Here is a 22,231-nt window from a genome sequence, read left to right on the forward strand (position 1 = left end):
TGGGGAAAAAACAATAAAAAAGAATAAAATTAAAAATAGTACAAGTAATAAAACAATACAATATAACAACTATTTGCACAGCATTAACATTGTATTAGGTATTATAAGCGATCTCGAGATGATTTAAAGCATGCAAAAGATGTGTGCAGGTTGCATGCAAATCCTGTGCCATTTTATATACGGGACTTGAACATGCTGTGAGATGATCAATCATTCCTGTGGAAATGACTTTTAAGAAGAGCTAAAGGATGAGCTAAAGGATAGAAAGGATTCCAAGAGGGGGAATAAACGAATGCAAAGGCACTGAAGTTGGGAGAAAGAGCATGTGCAAAAGTCTGATGTGATCAGAATCCTGAGAACAAAAGGAAGAGTAGCCAAGACGAGGCTGGACACATAGACATATGTTACATTGGCCTAGACTACTCTCCAAACAAACAAAGATTTTATCCTTGAACACATCCTCTGTCAAGAATCCAGGGTTCACAACTGCTTCTTTAGTTGGTGATGGCTTCTAGTAATAGTTCCTTGAGAACAGCAGCTCCTTACTGCACTCTGCAGCTCGCAGAAGAGGTGGCTCCCAGGGGCTGCAACCGCAGTTACTACAAAAGTATCTGGTCCATCTTCTTTCTTCAAAGAGCCTTGAGAACCTTAGTGACACAATTCTCTCTCAGTTTCAGCACCGTGAATAGAGACAGCTGTCATATGTCCTACCTGCGCCCTCTAGTGGTAGCTGGAGTGTTACCCAGCTCTTTTGAAAAGGGTGGTTAAACTTCCTAGGGAAGGAAAGTGTCCTCTAATAATCTGCCCTAATTTCCATTCTCCTATTATACATTCCATCCACAGTGTTCAAGGTAGACTAACTGCTAATACTGAGTAGGCAATTTTAAGGTACATTAAAGGAAGGTCAATGGAATCTCTGAGCTCTGACTACAAACTACAAATGTTTTCATCCAGCTTCTCTATCCTGACTTCTCTTACAGCATCTTCAGTCATTTTGGGGCCCTGTTTGCCCCATTCTCTCCATGACTTTTCTCCTCCTATAACATAACCTTTGGATGAATATCCTTCTTTGATTTAGTGGAACAGTTTACTTAATTCTCTTGGTAACAAAAACAGCCAAGTCTTTTTTGTTTGTTTGTTTGGACTCCAGGCATTACCACTTAGTATTCTATCTGATTAACTTTTCTTGAAGTCACAGGACCTAAATCCAGAGGCTATATGTTTGCTTGTTTATGAGGTCTCCCTGCCTAAACATCTTTCCCCCCCCCAGAAACTGGGAGCAGGGGAGAGGGACGGTGCAAGGCTAAAGTAAAATCTAGCCCAGACCTGTGGACAGCAGTTGTACCTGATTCCAAATCTGGCAGTAACTGGGTAAGATATCTGCGGAGGGCAGAGTGTAGTTACCAGTGCTAGGAATCTTGCAACGGAAAAACAGAAGACCAAGGAATAGATGCTAATCTTCTCATGGGAAAGGGTTAAGAAAAGAGCATGCTAACTTAAGAGCTTTCAAGGGAATTGTTTTCTTGTGGGCATAGTGGTGCTTGAGGTTCCCTCAGCACATGGGTCCTGTCTTCCGGGAGCTGTGCTTACGAGCTCATTCCCGGACCTAGTGCTCTAGGTTGGATGTGCTTTTATTACTTCTTGCTCTGGCCAAGGCAAGATCCAAAAATATTTATTTAATTAGTGTTAAAAATTCTTATGTAACTCAAACTTCAGCATCCCTAACCTTTGCTGAAAGGGCAAGGGGTCCATTCTGTCTACTAGACTTGATCTTTTCCTAGACAATGCCATGGGACATTTATAGGAACATAGAGGGACTTTCCAGAATCTTTGTCCTTTTGCATATTTCTGGGTTGATTGGCTTCTGTCCACTCTACACTTGGGAAGCTCAGCATAAGAAAGAAGCCCTAGAAAAACGTTTGAACTAATCCAAGATTTAAATGGCACAGGGCTGATATTCCCTTGCAACTAGTCTCCATCACTTCATTTACATAATAATTTATTCCTCTGCCTATTGAAAGGTTTTCAGATCAACTTCTGTATAAGTAGAGGATAAGTAGGCATACAGTATCAAAACATATCAAAGCCATTATTTCCTCAGGAATTTGGGCTCCCATCAGATAAGCTGTGCTATTACTGCTTCTGAGTATGCCATATACCACAGTTGTGTAAAAGAACATATGTACATGTTGGTTGATGAAATTAGAGTTGGAAGGTAGGCCAGTCTGTCCTCATTTGGTCCATTTTTGTACGTTCTTTGACTTTAAGAAGGTATAGCCTTGTCCATTAGCATCCACGTAATAAGCCTTGTTAGGAACAATCACTCATATTGACCTCCAATTCAGATAGAAAGGAACTATTCCTACATATACAATGTTTCTCTTTTTATCGAGATTTACTGACTGATATAGTTTGGATGTGTTGTCCCCTCCAAAACTCATGTGGAAATTTGATCCCCAATGTGGCAGTGTTGGAAACCGATTGAGTCATGGGGACATGACTGGATTAATGCTCTCCCTGGGGGTGGAGGGTAGTGAGTGAGTTCTCTCTCTGTTAGAACCCGCTAGAGCTTGTTGTTTATAGGACCCTGGCACATCCTCTCTCTTGTTTCCTCTAGCCATGTGATCTGCTTGTACCCACCGGCTGTCTGCCACTTTCCGCCATGAGTTGAAGCAGCCTGAGGCCCGTGCCAGATGCAGCTGTCCCAGAATCATAAACCAAATAAACCTCTGTTCTTTATAAATTACCCAGTCTCAGGTAGTTCTGTTATAGCAACACAAAATGGACTAAAATACTGACACATTCAAATTTCTTCATGGGTAATGAAAAAATGATGCTGAAGTGGCTTTGTTTTAGTGAAGAAACAGTCTTTCAATATATTATTTTAAACATTTTATTATTATAACTATGTATCCAGAGATCCTCTTATGAGATACTCCTTATAAAATTTAAAAGGAAGTAATATAAAATATCAGCTGTTTTTTTTTTAACTTATTTTCTCTCTGTTAATGGAATGTCATATATTTATTAACAAGAGAAGCAATTTTTGTAATGCAAACCTTGGTAATTTGTAATTATGTTTTGAGAGAATGTCTAAGTGGGGCCATGTGGACTAATAATTCTTAATTTCTCATCAATATATGTGTCTATATGTCAAAACTAAACTTATATTTATGTGTGTCTGTTTATAAAGTGAGCATGATGAAGGGGGCAGTATTTTCATGGAATGAAAAATTCTATTCTTTCTCAATAGCATAATCAATAGTTCATAGCTCTTCACAAACTGTATGTTTTCCCCCAAGAGTTAAAGAACCAAGGACATTTTGGAGATAATTTTCATATGAGTATCTACAGAAAAAAAATCAAAGGGAAAGCTAATTACTATGATACACAAATTTGAGAGGAGCTTAGTTACCCATGAATTAGAACCAATCTCCAATGCAATATTCTAATGGAACAATTGGTACCCTATGTTAGAAGTTAGCCATGTTCCATCGGATGAGCTCATCTTAGAGTAACATACCTAAAATTTTTAGCCATCTGAAGACTTCAAACTAATAGAAACACACCATGTTTCTAGTTCTTGGGGATGACATGGAATGTCCAGGCTGGTGAGAATGTCTTCTCTTCAAGTTGTTGTGTTAAACACAAATTATTGCCCACATTTACCAGTACTAAATTGTAACATAATCAGCATGGTCTCCCACCTCCTTCTTCCTCTAAAGATGACCACAGAGTTGTTACAATTGGGCTGATTTCCATTTCAGTCTGTTTGGCCCATTTGAGCAGATGTAATGTTTTCAGTCATAAGACAAGAACAGAACAGCAGTGTGCATTTGAAAGCCTTGTTTTTCTTCTTTCTTGGGGTTTCATGACCTATCTTAGCACAATAGCTCTTACATGTTGAGCTCAAACTGTGTATAACCCTATATTTATGCCTTACATTGTAGTCACTATATTTATACCTTAGTATAAAAGAAATAATGGAAATAAATAAAGGAAATAAAAAATAAAGAAAATGAATACATATTTTCTTCTCTGATTTTTACCCAGAATTACATAGACAGTTTTCCATTGTTTGGGTGGCAAGAAAATAAATACAGGCATGAATATGACCTCATGATAAAATAAATTCCAGTGCAGTGTTCTACAGTAGTCATAGGCATGCATAATTAACAATAATTTATTGTATGTTTTCAAATGGCTAGAAAAGAGGAGCTCAAATATTCTCATCCAAAAGAAATACATTTTTGTGAGGATGGATATACTAATTACTCTGATTTGGTCATTACACATTGCATACATGTATTAAAGTATAACTCTGTACTCCATAAAAGTGAACAATTAATATGCCAATTAAAAATAAATTTATTAAAAATTATTTTCTCTTCACAGAAATCCGACAAGTTAGGTATTATCTCTATTTTTTTAAGTGGAGAAAATGTAGCTCTAAGGGATCATTAATGAGGAAGGTACAGAATTTGGATTTAGACCTGTGATCTCTGACTGCAAAAGCTCTTCTCTTAGATCCTATGCAATACAGCGTCTACTGGGGTTAGAGAGATGCATGGAACTCCTTTCCTGCTTTTCAGTGTTATTACAGCATTGCTGCTCCTGGAGCACTGCTTTGTAGCAGAAGGAGAGCAAAGGAAACTATATATTTTTTGTTACTTGTTTTTGTTTGCTGGTTTTTGCTTTTAAAAAAGTAAATAATTATTTAATTTTCAGCTTTATTAAGGTATAATTGACAAAAATATATATATACTTAAGTATACAACATGATGTTTTAATATGGGGGTACTTCAAAAAGTTCATGGAAAAATGAAATTAAAAGATAATACAAATCTTTCCACGAATGTTTTGAAGACCCCTTGTATATGTATACATTGTGAAATGATTACCACGATTAAGCTAATTAACATATCCATCACCTCACATAGTTAGCATTTGTTGTTGTTGTTGTTATGAGGACACTGAAGATCTACTGTCATCAAATTTCAAGTATAAAATACATTATTATTAACTATAGTCACCACGCTGTACATTAGAACTCCAGAATTTATTCATCATATAACTAAAAGTTTGTACCCTTTGACCAAAATCTTCCCATTTCTCCCATTCCTCAGCCCCTGGAAAATACCATTCTACTCTCTGTTTCTGAGTTTGACTTATTTAGATTCCACATGCAGGTAAGATCATGTAGTTTTTGTTTTTCTGTGTCAAGAGTATCCATTTTACCACTGATGGACACTTAGGTTGATTCCATATCTTGGCTATAATGCTGCAATGAACATGGGAAGTCAGATATCTCTTTGAGACACTGATTTTATTTTCTTTGGATATATACCCTGAAGTGGGATTGCTGGATCAAATGGCAGTTCTATTTGCAGTTTTTCTGAGAAATCACCATACTGTTTTCCATAACGGCTGTACCAATTTACAGTCCCATTAACAGTGCACAAGAATTCCCTTTTCTCCACATTCTCATCAATACTGGTTATCACTTGACTTTTTGATAACAGCCATCCTCTCATTCTGGTTTTGAAATATAGGAAATAATGTATTTTTGATATATTAAAACACAAACCTATTTCCTCTGGCTTATCAAGTTCAATGCAGGCACTCTGGGTGCTGTCAATGAAGTGCAGGCTCTATACTTGTAAGAGAGAAATCTCTGAGGACCACATGTCCTCCCAAAATCTTGACTGTGACTAAAGAATCAATGAATCTTCATTATTGAAATAGATGTAGGTAAGAATACAAACCATATAAGTAATTTATTGAGCACTTACTCTATGCTAGGTACTCCCTCCACCAACATACACAATGGCATAATATAGAAGGAACATCCTTCAAAGGGTTTATAGTCCTCTTGGGGGACTTTATGAAAAAGAGCCCAAGACATCTAGAAATATCTATCTTCCTTTTTTTAAACTAGTTAAGCAAGGACTAGAGCTAAAGCATGGGCACATATAACCCACCCTGGGAAATTTCAAAATGCCTGAGGTATAGAAAATCCTAAAATTTTTGGAGTGAGCAAAACAAAACAGAACAAAATGAATTAAAGGATGAATAAATATTATACCTAGTATAAGCCTATGGCCAATAAAGACATTTTTAGAAATAGACAACTCAGATAGTTTATCCCATATGAACTCTTTCTGAAAGAATCACACAAATCTATACACCCAGAAAAATGAAAATCCAACACAAGAGAGAGAGAGAGAAGTGGGATATCTGAAACAACAATGAGCTGAGAAACCAATGGAAGCAAGGCTAAAAAAATAAGTATGTAACCTGGCTGTGCAGCAGTGTAGTCATTAGGGAGGTATCACAGAAAACTTATACAAGAAGTAGAAGCATGGCATATTCATATTATGGAATTCTATATTCCAGTTTAAAACAAAGGTGATATATTTGGATGTGCTAGCAGGGATGCACCTCTTAGATACTTTGTTAATTAGAAACATATATAATGCAATCCACAAAATATGACACTGTGTGTAAAAATATTTATATAAAAAATAGTGAAAATACTTAGGAACAATATATACTGAAATTTTGACAGGTTACTTCAGGCGAGGGGTAGAATTGCAAGGGAGCAGGGGTTGATGATGAAGAAAAGCTTTTACTTTTAATTTCATAAATTCCTATAATGTTTGAATGTTGTGCTAAGTACATATTCATGTAGAATTGCATTATTAAAATGATTTAAAAAAATAAAGAGCATACCCTGTGGAATAACTAAGAAGTAGCTCTTTCACTTACCAGCAGTCATTTTGGGCAAGCTTTATGTGAGTTTCCATCTCCCCATTTGTAAGCTGAAGATTACAGTATTAACCTCAAAGTTAGTGTGAGTGTGTGTGTGTGTGTGTGTGTGTGTCTGTGTGTGTGTGTGTGGTTTAAATGAAATTAAATGCCGTATGTAAAATGCTAATTACAATGTCAGGGATACAGTGTGCCCTTAACCAATAGTAGTTAATATTTTGCAACATATATTCAACATAGCTAATCATAAAACTGCTAAAATGAAGTTGTAATCATAGAGCAAGGCCATTTTGTTGATTAGTTATTCACTGATGAGCAATATTGCATAAGCATCAAGTTGTTTACAATTTTTGTTTGGCTTCATGTGTTCATACATTTGATGAAATAAATACAAAATTTCAAAGCAATCGAGAATATTTATATTGAACAGTAATAGATTAACAGTAAAATGTGCAGGTTGGTAGAAATTAAAAGGCATCTCATTGATCTTTTATAAAAAAGAGGTATTGAAATATCTGGGAATATTTACATCTCTAGATGGAGAGAGTATATACAAAGGAGTGAACATTATATCTCATAAGGCCAGAAACATAGTTGAGGTGGCAATGAAGTTGAGAAGTGATTTATTCTCCAAAAGTGGTGTTTTTCAACAGATTTTAAGAGATAACTTATTAACATTATGATTGTAAACCTGTAATGAAAAGATATTAGGGAAAGCAGTGTTGAAGTTCGACCCTAAGAAACATAAAAAGGAGCTAGGTTGAAGTGTGGTGGGTCGTCATGTGCTTACACTGCCACCACCCGATGGTGTTTTTTCTCCCTAACTTCATACACAGGTCCTGTCCCAGACATGCTCCCTTGATGTTATACCCAAGCTCTGTCTTTGTTTAAGTTTGAAGGAAATGACCCTTGTCTTTGCTCCTATTTTTGGATGTTCTCAAAAGAAACATATATTTTAAAATGCAGGCACTTAATCATCTTAAGAATCTTTATGATTCTCAGTGTTTCTAAAACAATGAGACACATATAATTTGTGGAAATGGTATCAGTGGACAAGAGAGCCAGCTCCTTTGGAATAGGCATTGGCCTCTTTTGACATGGAAAATTATATTCTGTTAGGAAGTATGTTTGGTGTTTTAATTGTAATATCATAGAAAAGGTTATGATTACTTGTAGAAAAATGTTCAAAATGCTTTGCCTTTTTGGAATTGGATTAATAAGAAGTTGTCAGATTTTTCTTTTGTGCTCATCTTTATGCCATAGTCCCAATCACTCTACTATTGCTCAGATACACTGATGTATTAGTCAGGGTTCTCCAGAGAGACAGAATCAATAGGATATGTTATAATTATATGAGAGGGATTTATTAGGGGAATTAGCTTACGTGGCTATGAAGAAAAGTTCCACCATAGGAGGTCTATAAACTGAATGCCAGTAGCGTGGCTCAGTCCAAATCCAAAGGCCTCAAAACCAGGGAAGCTGATGGTGTCCTTGGTTTAAGTTCTGGAACCCAAAAGCTGAAGAGTCTCAAGCTCTGATGTCCACAGACAAGAGAGAAGAGTGTATCCCAGCTCCAGCAGAAAGAGAGAGCCTCACCTCTTTCCTCTGTCTTTTATCCTCTCCGGACCCCCAGAAGATTGGATGGTTCCCACACACACTGAGGGTGGGTCTTTCCCACCCAGGCCATCAGACTCTCATACTAATCTCTGCTGGAAACGCCCTCACGGACACACCAAAAAGAGTTTTACCAGGTTTCTCAGCATTCCTTCATTTAACCAAGTTGCCACCTAGAATTAACCTTTGCAACTGACAGCAAAGGATCTTTAGATGAACTTTAAGGAAGAAACTCTTTTAATATGCTTGTAAAAACAGTGGTTGAGGGTGTTCCGGGTATAAGGTTTTCTTTTTCAATGATGCAATTTACTCAGTAAGGCTTGATATGTATTTCAATTTTGTTTATATTTATGTATTTCAAAAATGAATACTCTCAAGATATAAAATATGATGGAATGAGAAAGCCGGTAATTCCCGATTCCATCTGGGATTAGGTGTGTTCAGCTCGTTGCTTTCCTTTTTCTTCTTGCCCGATCTCTTGACACTACTGAAATGTAGCTTCAATAAGGTCATTAGTAAAGTTTAGAAGCAAAGGAACTTCTTTCTAAGTACTCGTACTATTAGAGCTTAAGTTGGAGTTTGGATCTCGCCCATACCTGCCTTCCCCCCACCCCCCTCGCTCCTGTGGTTTCTACAACATTATTTTTCTTCTGATATCCTCTTTTGTCTCTGCCCAGCCTGGCTCATCTTCTGCCTATCCTCAAAATGTTGCTATTTCTTTGATATTGTCACCATCCTTCCTCTTCATCACCATGCTCTACCTGCACAGTACCATCTACTGGTACTACAAAATCAACGTCACCATCCCTCCCATTTCTCCAAACCTTCAGACCCACGTTGCCAACTTCCTTTTGGATAGTATCATCAGAACAACATGCAGCTACTTCAACCCTGCAATGTCCCTATGAGATTTAATTTTATTTTCAACCAACTCGTTACTTCTCTTTTCCTTATAGATGCAAGCAAACTCACTAATTCCCAACCTTTTCATGTTTCTTCTTAGCCAATGAATCATTAAGTTGAGTTAATCCTACCTCTGAAAGATCTCCTAAATCCATTCTTTCTTCCTCTTTTTCTCTGCCACTGCCTTGGTTCAAGTTCATTTCTCTCTCAAATGAAGTATTGCAATGAATTATTTAACTAGTTTATTTTTTCCTCAAGGTCTCTCCCTACCAATCCACCCTTCAATGCACATTCAGTGATTCTTCTAGAACCAGGATGAGCTACTTAAAAACAGAATAAAAAATGTGGTGATTTCCCATTACCTATAAGATTAAGCGTAAATGCCTTAGCAGGACCTTCATAATTTGGCCCTAGCCTAACTTCTGCAAGTTCTTTCTACCTCTGGCAAGTCCTTCTTCTGTTTCTCCTTCCTAGCAATACTCCCTAAAATTTGGCAGCAAGGAACTATTTCTTTTTTCCTTTCTTCCTTTCTCCATTTTTAATTAAGTAAAAATTATATATATTGATGGTGTACAACATGATGTTTTGATATATGTATACATTGTGGAATGGCTAAATCAAGCTATTTAACATACATGCTATCTCGCAGACTTGTTTGTGTGTGTGTGTAGCTAGAGCACTTAAAATCTACTCTCTTAGCATGATCACACTTACATGTGGAGTGTAAAAAAAGTTTGAACTCATAGGAATATAGAGTAAAATGGTGGTTACCAGAGGCAGGGATTGGGGGGAGAGGAGAGATTTTCATCAAAGGACAAAATCTTTTACTTGGACAGTAAGGAGCTGTTTTCCTTTCTTATATTTGACATGTCCCTTCTCAGCCCTGTGCTTTTGCACAGTATGTTCCTTATGCTTACAAGAACTCCTTTAGCCCATTCTCTACCTGTTGAACTACCAAGTCTCTTTAAAAATTTTTTAAATTTTATTTTAACTTCTCAGTATACATTGTAGTTGATTTTCTTGTCCCTTTACCTATTCCTCATTGTCTCTCCCTCTCTCCCCTCCCCCCGACTACATCATATCTGTTTATTTGCCTTAACAAGTTCAAGGAATTGTGATTGTTGTGTCTTCTTACACCCCCCTCTTTATTTCTTTGTATATTTATCTATTTATTTATTTTTAGCACCCCCAAGTCAGTGAGAACATGAGGTATTTCTCTTTCTCTGCCTGACTTGTTTCACTTAATATAATTTACTCTAAGTCCATCCATGGTTTTGCAAATGGTAGTATTTCATTCTTTTTTATAGCAGAGTAGTATTCCATTGTGTAGATATACCACATTTTCCTTATCCACTCATTTGACGATGGACATTTGGGCTGGTTCCAACTCTTGGCTATGGTAAGTAGTGCTGCAGTAAACATGGGAGTACACGTATCCCTTCAGCATGATGATTTCCATTCCTCTGGCTATATTCCCAGCATTGGAAAAGCTGGGTCTTATGGTAAGTCTATCTGTAATTGTTTGAGGAACCTCCATACCGTTTTCCATAAAGGCTGCACCATTTTGAAGTCCCACCAACAGTGTATGAGAGTTCCTTTTTTACTGCAATCTTGCCAACATTTACATTTTCAATCTTTCGGATATTAGGCCTCATAACCAGAGTGAAATGGTACCTCAAAGTGGTTTTGATTTGCATTTCCTGAATGCTGAGTGATGTTGAGCATTTTTTTATGTGTCTGTTGGCCATTTGTATATCTTCCTTTGAGAAATGCCTATTCAGCTCCTTTGCCTGTTTTTTAATTGGGTTACTTGTTTTTTTTGCTGTAAAGCTGTTTGAGTTCCTTGTATATTCTGGATATTAATCCTTTGTCAGATGTATATTTTTGCAAATATTTTCTCCCACTCTGTTTGTTGTCTTTTTGCTCTGTTAATTGCTTCTTTTGCTGTGCAGAAACTTTTTAGTTTGATATAAGCCCATTTGTTTATTTTTCTTTTTGTTGCCTGTGCTTTTAGGGTCATATTCCTGAAGTCTGTACCCACTCCTACTTCCTGGAGTGTTTCCCCTATGTTTTCTTTAAGGAGTTTTATTCTTTCAGAAAGTATATTTGATGCTTTAATCCATTTTGAGTTGATTTTGGTATATGGTGAGATGTATGGGTCTAGTTTCATTCTCCTGTATATGAATATCCAGGTTTCCCAGCACCATTTGTCAAAGAGACAGTATCTTTCCCAATGTGTAGACTTGGTGCTTTTGTCAAAGATCAGATGGCTGTAGGTGTATGGGTTGATTTCTGCATTCTCTATTCTATTCTATTGATATATGTGTCTATTTTTATTCCATTACTATGCTGTTTTGGTTATGATAGCTTTGTAGCATAGTTTAAAGTCAGATAGTGTTATGCCTCCAGCTTTATTATTTTTTGCTCAGGATTGCTTTGGCTATGTGTGGTCTTTTGTTATTCCATATAAATGTCTGGATGGTTTTCCCATATCTGAGAAAAATGTCATTGGAATTCTGATGTGGATTGCATTGAGTCTGTAGATCACTTTGGGTAGTATGGACATTTTCAAAATGTTAATTCTTCCAATCCAAGAGCATGGGATATCTTTCCATCTTCTTGTGTCCTCTTTAATTTCTCTCAACAGTGGTTTGTAATTCTCTTTGTCGAGATTTTTTACATCCTTGGTTAACTTTATTCCTAGGTTTTTTTTTTTGGTGGCTATTATAAATGGGCTAGCTTTCTTGATTTCTTTTTCTGCATGTTCACTGTTGGAGTACAGAAATGATACTGATTTTTGTGTGTTGATTTTGTATCTTGCAACTTTGCTGAAATCATTTATCAACTCTAAGAGTTTCTTTGTAGAAGCTTTAGGCTGTTCAATATATAGGATCATATCATTGGCAAACAAGGGCAGTTTGACTTCATCTTTTCCAATCTGGATGCCCTTTATTTCCTTCTCTTTTCTGATTGCTCTGGCTAGTACTTCCAACACTATGTTGAATAGGAGTGGCGAGAGTGGGCATCCTTGTCTAGTTCCTGTTCTTAAGGGAAAAGCTTTCAGCCTTTCCTCATTCAGGATGATATTGGCAGTGGGCTTATTATATATGGTTATAATTGTATTGAGATATGTTCCATCCATACCTTGCTTGTAGAGAATGTTTATCATGAATGAATGATGAATTTTGTTAAATGCTTTTTCAGTGTCTGTAGAGACGATCGTATGTTTTTTTTCTTTGCTTTTATTGATGTGGTGTCTCACATTTATTGATTTGCATATGTTGAACCAAACTTGCATCCCTGGGATGCATCTCACTTGATCATGGTGAATAATTTTGTGTATGTGTTGCTGTATTCTGTTAGCTAATATTTTATTGAGTATTTTTGCGTCTATATTCATCAAGGATAATGGCCTGTTGTTTTCTATTTTTGATGTATCTTTGTCTGGTTTTGCTATCAGGGTGATGTTTGCCTCATAGAATGAGTTTGGAAGAATGGCCTCTGTTTGAATCTTTTGGAATAGTTTGTAGAGAATTGGTATCAATTCCTCTTTGATGGTTTTGTAGAACTCTGCAGTGAACACATTTGGCCCTGGGCTTTTCTTCGTTGGGAGCCTTCTGATAACAGCTTTAATTTTTTAATTTTTATTGTTCTGTTCAGATTTTCTAAATCTTATTGGCTCAGTTTTGGTAGTTTGTATGTGTCCAGAAATTATCCATTTCCTCCAGATTTTCAAATTTGTTGGCATATAGTTGTTCATAGTAGTCTCTAATGATTCCTTGTATTTCTAATGTATCAGTTTCAATATCAGCTTTCTTGTTTCTAATTTTTGTTATTTGGGTCTTCTCTCTTCTTTTCTTACTTAGCCTCACTAAAGGTTTGTCAATTTTATTTATCTTTTCAAAAAACCATTGATTTTTTATATAGTTTTTCAGGTTTTTATTTCATTTAGTTGTGCTCTGATCTTAATTATTTCTTTCTTTCTCCTAACTTTGGGTTTGGATTGTTCTTGTTTTTCTAGTTCTTGGAGGTGGAGTGTTAGGTTGTTTATTTGTCATCTTTCCATTCTTCTGAAGTAAGCATTTAATATGATAAATTTCCCCCTTAGTATTGCTTTTGCAGTATCCCACAGGTTTTGGTATGATGTGTCATTATTTTCATTAGTTTCAAGAAATTTTTTGATTTCCTGTTTAATTTCTTCTTGGATCCATATGTCCTTATGTAAAATGTTGTTTAATTTCCATGTGTTTGTATAGTTTCCAGAGTTTCATTTGTTATTGATTTCTAATTTTAATCCATGTGATCTGAAAAAATACATGGAATAAATCCAATTTTTTTGAATTTGTTGAGACTTTATTTGTGATCTAACATGTGGTCTATCCTGGAGAATGTTCCATGTGCAGATGAGAAAAATGAATATTCTGAGGTTGTTGGATGAAATGCTCTGTAGATATCTGCCAAGTCCAATTGTTCTAAAGTGTTATTTAGATTTTGTGTTTCTCTATTGATTTTTTGCCTAGGTGATCTGTCCAATGTTGAGAGTGTGATGTTCAGTTCTCCCACTACTATGGTGTTAGTGTCTATCTCTTTCTTTAGATCTAATAGTGTTTGCTTTATAAATCTGGCTGCTCCAATGTTGGGTACATATATATTTATGATTGTTATGTCTTCTTGATGGATAGATCCTTTTATCATTATATAGTGGCCTTCTTTATCTCTTTTTATGGTTTTTGGTTTAAAGTCTATTTTATCCAATATAAATAGCTACTCCAGCTTGTTTTTCATTTCTATTTGCATGGTATATCTTTTTCCATCCTTTCACTCTTAGTCTATGTGTGTCTTTACAGGTGAGGTGAGTCTCTTGAAGGCAGCATATTTTTGTGTCCATCATTTTAATCCAGATAGTCAGTCTGTGCCTTTTGAGTGGTGAATTTAACCCTTTTACATTTAGAGTTATTATTGAAAGGTGTTGATTTACTCTCAGCAATTTATTGAGTTCTGTTTAGGTGTCTTAAGTACCTTTTATTCCTTTCTTTTTGATTTCCTTTTGTCTTCTGTATTTGTTGGTTTCTTAGGGTGGTAGATAAATTATTTTTTCTCTTTATTGTTAGCATTTTTGTTTTACTGGTACATTTTGTTCTTTCATGAGTATTCATGGCAGTGATGGTTCTTTTTCAGGTATCAAACCCAGTACTCAATTGAGAATTTCATGTAAGGCTGATTGTGTGGTAGTGAACTCCTTCAGTTTCTGTTTGTATGAGAAATATACTATTTGTCCTTCATTTCAGAAGGATAGCCTTGCTGGGTAAAATATTCTTGGTTGGCAATTTTTGTCATTTAGTGTTTTGAATATATCATCCCATTCTTTTCTGGCTTTTAGGATTTCTGAGGAAAAGTCTGATGTTAGTCTGATTGGGGCTTCCTTATAGGTGACTTCCTGCTTCTCTCTTGCAGCTTTTATGATACTTGCTTTGTCTTTGAATTTTGCCAGTTTGACAATAGCATGCCTTGGAGAGAACCTTTTGGGGTTGAATATGTTTGGGGATCACTGGGCCTCCTGAATCTGAAGATCTGTGACTTTCCCTATACCTGGGAAGTTTTCTGCTTTTATTTCCTTGAATATATTTTCAATGCCATTTCCTTTTTCCTCCCCTTCTGGAATACCCATGATTCAGATATTTGAGCACTTTAGGTTGTCTGTTATTTCTCTTAGATTTTCTTCAATTTTTAAAATTCTTTTTTCTTTTCTCTGGTCCTCATGTGTTAATTCAAAGAGCCTGGTCAGAAATTCTCTCTTCTGCTTGTTCTATCCTACTGATAAGATTCTCCATTGTGTTTTTTTTTATTTCCTTGAATGAATCCTTCAGCTCCAAAAGCTCTGCTACATTCTTTTTCAGGGCATTGATTTCTTTGTATATTTCTTCTTTCAGGTCCTATATATTTTTTCTCATTTCATCGCGCTGTCTAACTGAGTTTTCTTGTATCTCACTTAGTTTCCTTAGAAGTGTTGCTTGAAATTCCTTGTCAGTCATTTCAAATACTTCCTGTTCTATAGGATCTAGAGCTTGGGAGTTATTATTTTCCTTTGGTGGTGATGTACTTCCTTGAGTTTTCATATTTCTGGTATCTTTCCTTTGCTGTTTAGTCATTGTGGCAGGGGGTATCACAGTCTATCATTCCACCCCGATGGAACGATCAGGCCTGGATCCTGAAAGGACTGCCAATTCTGGGCTGGGTGTCCCACAGCACCTGCCTGTTCTGGTATGGCTGGCTCAGGGCATGTGCACCTGGTGGCTCTCGGGCCTCTTTGGGCAGTGGGGACTGGCCTGGGCTGGGGATCCCATGGCATTTGCCTGTTCTGGTGCAGCTGACTTGGGGCATGTGGGCCTGGCAGCTCTTGGGCCTCTCTGGGTGGTGGGCACTGGCCTGGGCTGGGGGTCCTGCTACTCCCCAAGTCTCTTTTATCTCCCAGATCTAAGGATCATCTGTTCAGTTATACTTTATCTACCTCTAAACTTTAACTATGGCTCCCAGAATGTTACACATAGTGCTGGTCACATCACACTGATTTTCTTAATTGATCCTTCCATTAAACTGTGATATTCTTCAGAGCAAGGACTGTGTGCCACTTGTCTCTGTATTTATTTAACACAGCATTAGTAAAGTCTCATTATATAGTCATTGTGTTAAAATAACAAAAAAAATTGGGGTTATTAATATAAAACTGGTCTGGGCACTTTGCTAAGGAGCCTTCTGGTTTTTAATCTTTGATATTCTCTTTTAGACATTGTATACTCCTCTCGTAACCTAAGTGAAAGGGAAGGAAAGAGAATAAAAATAGTCAGGACAGTGTTGATGATGATTACAGCTGAAACCTGCTTTGATTCTGTACCTAAACTGAGATGCTCCAGAGAGGTTTTTTGACTGTCAGCACCACTCCCAGCCTTTCACATCACACCATTGAAGGCAAATAAATTCATCTGCATTTGGTAGCTCAGCTGTTTAACAGCTGAACTTATGCTTATCCTTTGTGAACTCGAGTTTTACTACCTATTTAACCTGCCATATTTTTGAGGTAGTCACAGCAGCACTTTCAAAATACATACTTTGTTTCTGTCCTTTTCTCTTTTTTCCATTTTAGCACACATTTTATTATTTAAAGTTAACTATATGTTCCTGGTTTTCTTAAGGAAAATTAAAAAAAAAAATTTATTGTTGTGAAAACATGACAAGAGATCTGCCCTCTTAACAAATAACTGAGACTTTATGCCCTTTTACCCCTGATTTCTTCCTCCCTCCACCTCCTGGCATGCTTTCTTTTTTAGTTGTTTGCTTTATATTTATGGTTATCTTAAAGGGAGATTTTCTTTCAAAAATGCTTTCTGCTCTCAAATCCTATTAGAAGTTATTCATTTATGTTAAATATTACCTAGTGGAATTTAGAGGTAAAAATACCTGATGATGATAGCAGCAATACTAATGTTGATCACTCAACTGTTTCAGGTACTGTCTTTAGTGCTTTAAGTGGAGTGTCCTATTTAATCTTCACAACAGACCTATGAGGGAGATGGGCATTACTCTCCTAGTCTCTAGAAGAGAAAAACAGAAGCTTCAGCAAGTAAATTGCCCACATCACACAGCTGTTAAAGATCAGAACCTGGATTGGGGCTCAGGCAGTCTGACTCCAGAGCTCACACTCGTAATCACTACAGCTGTCAAGAGTACAATTTAGAACTGAACAATTTCTATTCTACCTGAAAATCAGGGTTTGTTTGACTATCAGAGTCTTAGCTCCCTTTTTAATAGATTGATTCCTCCTCCTTAAAATCATATTCCCCACTTCCATGTTTTTTCTTTCACTCCCCATATGCTACTGGTAAATTGCACTGTAAGTCCCCTTTCCCTCCTTCTCTGGGACAATGTCATTACTGCTTTATTAGCCAGTGCATCATGGATGATCTCATTACAGCTCCTCTTCTTGTTGATCTCATTACAGCTCCTCTCAGTGTGTTGATGCTGAGATACAAATAATGAGCTGCTACCAAATGCATGCCTGTATTTATTCTTTTTGCCACCCAAACAATGGGAAACTATCTGTATAATCCTAGGCAAAAATCAGAAAAGAAGACATGCATTTATTTCTTTTATACTAAGGCATAAATATAGGGACTGTGATAAGGACAATGCTTATATAATTAGGCAAGTACAGATTTAGATGTTTAATATATCAATTAGATTTCATTAAAACAAAACAAAACAAATGACTATGCACATTAAAAAAACCTCCAAAACCAAAATATCTGTATTACTCCTATTGATCAATATTAGTTTTTAAATTTATATTATAGCTACTCTGTGTTAAATAAAAAATAGAATATTTTGAAATGTACTTTATTCAGGAAATTAGCAGGAAAACTTTAGTTGTTTCTATTAGTTTTATAATTATAATGAAATAATATTAACTATAGAACTACTAAGGGTCACACTTTTGTTATAAGAGTAAAAACTCCCCCACAGTGAACTTGCTTTATTAAGCAAAGGATAGGTGGGAAATTTTATGCTTTTTCCTCAAGAAAACTCATACATTTGTATGTATAATCTCCCTCCTTAAATATTTCTCTCTCAGTTTCATCCCTTTTAGACTTAATATTTAGTCTTCGTTAAACAACAACAACAAAAATCAAAACAACAAAAAACAACTTTTGCTAAATCAACTTTTTCGTTATTAGTCATTTATATTGCCTGAATGTGATCCATTTCTGGAAAGCTATTTGGCACAAAGAGAAGAGAATCTGTAAACAAGAAGTAGTTGGGTTCAGGGGAGAAGAAGAGAGATATCAAGGCAGGGGTTGAGCAGAAGCAAAGGGGAAATACAGTACCTAGAACTAAAAGAAAGTTGGCAGCAAAGACCGCCTTCTCTCAATTTCCAGTGTTTTCTGTAAGATGAGTAATGGCCTATTGACTCCACACAAGGATGTTTGTCCATTTTGAGTACGTGATAGGTTTAATAGCTCAAAGAGTGACTGCATACATAAGGCTGGTCTGTGCTTCCCTTAGATATCATCCTGCCCAACCCATCTTTCTTTGCCTAATCCCATCCCAAGGTCTGATTGTCCACTGGTCAATGTTTGTTTCTCCTTCATTGACCTCTGCATGCAATGGCCCTCTACATCTTTCTGTGAAGGCATTGCTATTGCCTTGGGGATCACAGCACATGCAACTGGACCCAGGCTAACAGCCTGAAATAGTTGATAGAGCTTTTGTGTTAGACTCCCCAAGTTTCAGTCTTGGCTTTTCAGAGTGCGGTCATTGGAGGTAAACCCATGATAAAACCTTATTTTATCTCAGATACAATGAATTCAGATAGGGATAGACTTGCAGGATTTCTCAAGCTCAGTATTATTGGGAAAAGACCAGCTTTGGTCAGTATTCTTTCTCAGGTGGGAATAGACCTACACCACTCACATTGTCTCAGTTTGATCTGGGCAAACAAGACACTGTTTGCTGGCTTGTCCTGAGGCAGTTTTGAAAGGGCAATACTATAAGATCTAAGCGACTTTGTTCTAGCTTAGATTACCAAGGCCCTGTGCATCTATGTCCCTGGGGAAACCTGTTCCATCCAAGTTTAATGCGCTTGGATATATAATCTAGGTCAAAGGTACTCTAAAGCTAGACCTCCATATGTACCATTTGGTAGTCTTCTTTCTCTAGGTGTCTTCAAACATCAGTTTGGGATTCATAATAATAGCTAAATTTATTGAGTCCTTCCCCTATGCTAGCCACTGTTCTAAAGGTTTTACATATCTTGGCTCATTCAATCCTCACAGCAACTCTATGAAGTAGATAACATTATTACCTTTATTTCACAGATACAGGAAACTGAGGCAGAGGGAGGTGAAATAACTTGACCAAAGGCACACAGCTTGGAGGTGGCAGAGCTGGGAGAGAATCTCAGGGAGTCTGGCTCTAAATTAATGGTCTTGCTTGCTTGGGATTAGGATAGAGTCCTCCCACCACAAGTGGCTGAGTAAAAGGCTATTCTCAGGCCAGGTTTGTACCGTAACAAGAGGCCTACATGGCTAAGTTTATAGAGGGGGCCCTAGAATGCACCTGTAATTCCTAATGGGGCCTTTAAAAAATGCTCTCCAGGAATGATCTTTCATTTTGAGAACAGCTTGGAAGGAGACTAGAGGGTCCAGTGAGACTGCTAAGTGGTAATCAGGCTCATGTCTAAGACAGGACTCAGAGTTGGTTCTCAAGGGGGCTGGCAATAGAGGTGTATTGTGCAACTTAGTTTTTTAATGGGAAGCTGGGTACTCCTTCAGTAGCCTTACTCTAGAACAGTCAGCCCACATCTTAAATGGCTTATCTGTACTGGCTGTTTTGGTTCCTATGGGTCCTTGGTTGTGTTCGCTCCTATTCTGGAGTCCTTCATATAGGGATAGAAGTCATTGCTTTAACTTTAGGCCAATGAGGCCATTGTGGTTATTGGTTCTTCTGAACCCCTCATTTAGTTGGATATATAATTCTTCCCAAAGAGGCATGACTGGGATCTCAGGAGAACAGTTTCTGAATATGACTCTTACAATCCAACTTGAAGTGACCTCTCTGTCATTGACCACATGGTGTTAGCTTTTCTAGAACAAAATGTATTATTTTTCTGTTCTTCCTAGACCACATTTTAAACCCCTTAAGATTAAAAATTATGTCCTATACAATATATCCCTTGCTTATAATAAGTTATAAACATGTTATTTTATTTTGTCCAGTTAAAATATACTAGCATCTCTTTGCAAAACTAACTTTCCTATATGACTGTGAAGTGGACAACCCAAAAGTCTATAGGGTGTCAGATGATGTAGTTCTGAGAATCATACAGTTTTAAAGCTTACAATAATTTGAAGTAGAAAAAGAGCATAATGATTTATAAGATTTTATTTTTAAAGCGTTTGGCTTTTAGTGCTTAAGAAATAATTAATTTGGTTGATGTTTGAATTCAGTTTGGTTTATTTATGGTAGGTGGCCTGTTCCTCCATTAGTCAATGTTTTCATACAGATCTTTAGGTCATGTTTAGTGGTTTTTATCCACCCACACCTCCCTTCTTCCATTGCTATATAAAAATAGAAGTGGTATTTTATCACATCTTAATAAATATTGCCAGATGCTGAAGGTACTTCTTAAAAAAAAGTGTCATCATTTAATTCTGAACCTCCAAGAACGGGGTTGGATGTGTGTTGGGTGTTCTCAGATGTAGAAATGTAAATGTCAATTTCTGTTCTGTTTTCAGGTCACGTGTGCCAATTTAACGAACAGTGGAAAATCAGAACTTCTGAAATCAGGAAGCAGCAAATCCACACTAAAGCACATATGGACAGAAAGCAGCAAAGACTTGTCTATTAGCCGACTCCTGTCACAGACTTTTCGCGGCAAAGAAAATGATACAGATTTGGACCTGCGATATGACACCCCGGAACCTTATTCTGAGCAAGACCTCTGGGACTGGCTGAGGAACTCCACAGATGTTCAAGAGCCTCGGCCCAGGGCCAAGAGAAGGCCCATTGTGAAGACGGGCAAGTTTAAGAAGATGTTTGGATGGGGTGATTTTCATTCCAACATCAAAACAGTGAAGCTGAACCTGTTGATAACTGGGAAAATTGTAGATCACGGCAACGGGACATTTAGTGTTTATTTCAGGCATAATTCCACTGGTCAAGGGAATGTATCTGTCAGCTTGGTACCCCCTACAAAAATCGTGGAGTTCGACTTGGCACAACAAACTGTGATTGATGCCAAAGATTCCAAGTCCTTTAACTGTCGCATTGAATATGAAAAGGTTGACAAGGCTACCAAGAACACACTCTGCAACTATGACCCTTCAAAAACCTGTTACCAGGAGCAGACCCAAAGTCATGTATCCTGGCTCTGCTCCAAGCCGTTTAAGGTGATCTGTATTTACATTTCCTTTTATAGCACAGATTATAAACTAGTACAGAAAGTGTGCCCCGACTACAACTATCACAGCGACACACCTTACTTCCCCTCGGGATGAGGAAGAACAAGGAGGTGAGACTGAAGCCTGAGGAACTAAAGGTCATATGACAGGGCTGTTACCTCAAAGAAGAAGGTCACATCTGTTGCCTGGAATGTGTCTACACTGCTGCTCTTGTCAACTGGCTGCAAATACGCTCGTGGAAAACAACCTGATGTTATTTCTGCCCAGTCAGCTTCATCTCTCAGTATAGTTGTAAATCACCACAGATTTTAAAGTCACACTTGAAGACATGCTTTCACATGTAGAGGTAAACGAACACACACTCACGCACATTTCAGCTTTCATCTGTCGTGGTTTCCTGTTGAGAGGGCATTGTCTGACTCATAATGGTTCAGGATCAACTATCATCAAATAAAAGGATTAACTAGACAGAGAATGTTTTTAACACTCGCTGTTATGGAAATCTCTTTTAAAGTCTCAAATACATGCTAATCAATAATCCCCACTCATGCATTCCTATTGCTTGGAGTAGCTGTACTGGTAATTACTACTGTAGGAGTATATGCTTGTTAAAACGGAAAAATGTGTCTTTAGAGCTCAGTATTTTTCATTTTATGAACACAACAAAGTGTAGTAACTTTTTCCCAGCATACAGTAGGCACATTCGAGGTGATACAAGATGGCTCTTTTTTTTCTATGGAGGGAGACTGTTCTCAGTAAAGATGAGCAAACATTTGGAATTTACATGTGCGCAGACATTGAGATTACAGCTTTCATCGCCCATCATTGGACTTTTGCGAAGTTGAGACTAGCTAAGGCTGCTTAAAACAAGTTCCGATTATTATATAAGGAGGGAAATGCCTGGCAGACACCATGTAAGTTATGAGTGTCTGTCTTATCTTTACTACACATATTGTAACAAACTCAATATCCTAGTCTTCATTTGTATGAAT

General features: G+C 37.0%; 1 protein-coding gene across 1 annotated transcript; it reads left to right on the plus strand.

Annotated features, from left to right (window-relative positions):
* The first annotated feature begins 504 nt into the window (after positions 1-504).
* On the plus strand, positions 505-21,335 carry NXPH1 (neurexophilin 1). The gene is made up of 3 exons (XM_063101052.1): positions 505-607; positions 1,271-1,371; positions 20,574-21,335. The coding sequence occupies exons 1-3, from the start codon at positions 505-507 to the stop codon at positions 21,333-21,335; spliced, it is 966 nt and encodes a 321-aa protein (XP_062957122.1).
* The last annotated feature ends 896 nt before the right edge of the window (positions 21,336-22,231 follow it).

The sequence above is a fragment of the Cynocephalus volans genome, chromosome 6 (assembly GCF_027409185.1).
Source record: "Cynocephalus volans isolate mCynVol1 chromosome 6, mCynVol1.pri, whole genome shotgun sequence".
Classification (NCBI taxonomy): domain Eukaryota; kingdom Metazoa; phylum Chordata; class Mammalia; order Dermoptera; family Cynocephalidae; genus Cynocephalus; species Cynocephalus volans.

Bases quoted from the DNA above. Each gene is read 5' to 3' on its own strand.
- NXPH1 (XM_063101052.1), top strand. From the start codon at position 505: ATGGCTTCTAGTAATAGTTCCTTGAGAACAGCAGCTCCTTACTGCACT. The intron at 608-1,270 runs GTATCTGGTCCA...TCCCCCCCCCAG, and splicing joins CAACCGCAGTTACTACAAAA to AAACTGGGAGCAGGGGAGAG. The intron at 1,372-20,573 runs GTAAGATATCTG...TTCTGTTTTCAG, and splicing joins CCAAATCTGGCAGTAACTGG to GTCACGTGTGCCAATTTAAC.